At 60.5% G+C, this 3,060-nt stretch overlaps 1 protein-coding gene across 1 annotated transcript; it reads right to left on the reverse strand.

The window, feature by feature from the left end:
- Positions 1-1,400: 1,400 nt before the first annotated feature.
- On the reverse strand, positions 1,401-2,344 carry CRYBA1 (crystallin, beta A1; the record flags this gene model as incomplete). Its single annotated transcript, XM_010162032.1, has 3 exons — positions 1,401-1,720; positions 1,836-1,978; positions 2,203-2,344. Coding segments are annotated over 3 exons (433 nt in total), but the record flags the coding sequence as incomplete, so codon positions are not given.
- Between the last annotated feature and the right edge of the window lie 716 nt (positions 2,345-3,060).

Here is a 3,060-nt window from a genome sequence, read left to right on the forward strand (position 1 = left end):
CGCTCTCCCCTCGCGTTCCCTTCGCCGCCGCAGAAACTTGTCCTGACTCGACGGCTTTTTTCATACGGAACAGGGCTGCTTTTCTACCCATCACGCGTGTGCTTACACACCTTCAGCGGCCCGCCACCTCAACTTGTTTACTGGGGGGACGGATGCCCCTCTCTTCCCCCTCCCCCGAATATTTCAGTGTTAAGGGCGGTGCGAAACACAACCGCGCGCCGGAGCCGGACCCGGAGCCGTCTCCTCTCCCATGTGTCCCCCTTCCCGCGCTGTCAATAAGTTCTCATTCCCTTCCCGGTGCGTGTTCAAATCGCTGCGAGGGGGGGTGGTCGTGCTCAACCCGCTCGGAGCCGAATTACCTCTGACCCGCGGGGAGGGGCGGCCCCTCTCTGTCCTCAGTGTCGTCCTGTGCGACCGCCCCGGTGGGCGAAGGTAGTCTTGGTTTCCTTCTCCCCTCCCCGGTGTTTCCCGTTCGGATAATGCACTCGGTATGCCCAGCTGGAAGCGGTTTTCCCGGTCACGTGAGGGTGACGGGAAGAGCCGAGCGTGCTACCTGCTGTAGCTGCGTCGGGCGCAGGCCCCTGCGCCGGTGTGGGTGTTGTCACGGGCCGTGGGCACAGGTGACGTCCGTGAGCTGTAACGGCATGATGTATCTTTACCAATGATGTCAGACTTCACACTAAATGGTTAAAAAAAAAAAAAAAGTTACCTGAACTTTTGTTTATTCTGCACCAACAGGTCTTCAGACTTTATCCAAATTTTATTATTTTATCAGGAAAAAAAGAAAGCATAAATTTGTGTAGATACGTTAAGACAGACAATAAGTGATGTAAATTGTTGAATAAAAATTTTAAAGTTTGTGGGTGTCAGCGTGACTTTCTTTTTCGCCCCCTCGGGGGAGCGTCGGCGGCCCCGGGGAACCTCGCTCTTCTTTCCCTGGCAGCGCCGCCTCCGAGCGGCAACGGGACGCGTGGCTCGGGCGCGGGGAGGGGACCCCGCTGCTGGAGGATAAGACAGACAATAAGTGATGTAAATTGTTGAATAAAAATTTTAAAGTTTGTGGGTGTCAGCGTGACTTTCTTTTTCGCCCCCTCGGGGGAGCGTCGGCGGCCCCGGGGAACCTCGCTCTTCTTTCCCTGGCAGCGCCGCCTCCGAGCGGCAACGGGACGCGTGGCTCGGGCGCGGGGAGGGGACCCCGCTGCTGGAGGAGCGGGGTGACCCAGGGGTTGGCAGCGGTGTTTTGTGGGCCCGAGGAGGGGTGAACCTGCCTGGCTGTGGAGCCCCCTTGGGCTGCCGAAACGGGGCGGGGAGGAGCCTGCTCCCCGCTGCCGGGACGGGGGGCGCGCGACGGCGGTGCGGAACACAAGAGCGAACGCCCTCCGAGCTGGTTTATCTTTTTATTTCAGTCACGTTTAGTGGCGGGTGTGGCGGTTGGTACCGTTGGGGAGTGTTGTTCCGTAAGCAGCTGCAGTACGAGAAGGGGGATGGTTATTTTCGGGAGGGGAGTATTAGCACCAAAAGGGAGCCGGTGAGCTTTGGAAACCTTGCCAAGGTGTACTGGGAGTTGGGGAGCTACTGCTGGACACGCCGGATGGATTGGATCTGGGAGGTCTGGGCGTGCGATCCCCACTCTCTCCAGTGCTTGTAGTCTCCTCCGTGGTGGTCGGCCTCCAGGACGTACTGGTAGCCGCGGTACCCGGGATACTGGTAGCAAACCCAACTGGAAGAAAAGGATCCGTCAGGGTGACGAGGTAAGCGAGGGGCGCACGGGGGTCTTCCCCCGGCCAGCAGCGCGAGCGCAGCGCCGGCAGCGCTTTGTCTTTCCCCTCACTTACGCGCCGCACTGGATCTTCATGGAGCCCACTTCGTTGTTGGCCCAGCCCATGGCCTGCAGTGAGGGGTAGTCGTCACCGATCTCCCACTGCCGGCCGATGAAGTTGTCTTTCTCGAAGAGGGTGATCTTGGATTCCTTGTGATTCTGGGAAGAGGGGAAGCAGGGGGTGAGGCGGTGCTCCCTCCCCGGCGTGGATGTCCCTCCCTATGGCATTGGGCATGGCGGGGGGGGGAAGTAGCTGAGCCCACCCCAAGGAGCCGCCCGCAGAGCCCCTGGCATGGCTGTGTTGGCCCTCCTTAACCTCACTCCCTTGTTCTGCTGCTATTTCCTGGGATATTTTAACGGGATCAGCTCCGTGGGACACTCACAGCGGAGCAGACGGGGCGGAAGGACATCAGGCGCTCGATGTGGTAGGCGTTGCTGCCGCTCCAGGCGTCCCAGCGCGGGTACTCTCCCCTCTCCAGGATGAACTGCTGCCCGCAGAAGCCGGTGTGCTCGTAACCGACCCAGCTGCGAAAACAGAGCGAGGGCTGCCGGGGCTTCGCCACCCGGGCAGTGATGTGCGAGCGGGGAGGAGGCTGGGGAGCTGGCCTCTGCCCGCGTGTCCGGGAGGGAAGGAAGCGATGCTGGATGTGGGCAGAGCACCTCACCGTGCCTGGTGCCTGGGGAGGCTGCCGGTGAGGCATTCCCTGGCTGTGGTGGGCTTCCTCCCTCGAGGGCAGCTCGCTCTCCCCTAACGCTCTGTGGTTATTGATGTCAGGATGCCAGAGGACACCCCTGACTGCCCTTCTCCCCCCAAAAGGCCTCATTTCTTACTTGTTTCCCAATTAACAACCTGGCACAGCTGGAAAAACCTGAATTCCTAATGCCCAAACCATCCAGAACCCACCCAATAGCAGGGAGCTGTTGTCTTTCACCTTTCCGGATCCCCCTCTTTGCTGGAAACAAACACGGAGAGGTGAGGGATGCCTCTGCCCCGCAGGGGGGTCTGTGCCCCGGGCCGGGGGTCACATCCCCTTACAGGGACTGGGAACAGGCTGGCTGAAGCCAAGCGGGGCTGGAAACAGGATGGCACGGGCTGGGCAGCCCCTGCTTATGGGGTACGCGGGGTGCTGAGGGGCACGCTGAGCTGTGGGGAGGTCGAGGACCTCGTGCCACTAACCCAAATTGAGCCCCAATCCCGTATCCTGCAGTCAGCTCACCCCAACTCCATGTGAGATGACCAG

The sequence above is a fragment of the Eurypyga helias genome, unplaced genomic scaffold (assembly GCF_000690775.1).
Source record: "Eurypyga helias isolate BGI_N326 unplaced genomic scaffold, ASM69077v1 scaffold19532, whole genome shotgun sequence".
In the NCBI taxonomy this organism is placed as follows: domain Eukaryota; kingdom Metazoa; phylum Chordata; class Aves; order Eurypygiformes; family Eurypygidae; genus Eurypyga; species Eurypyga helias.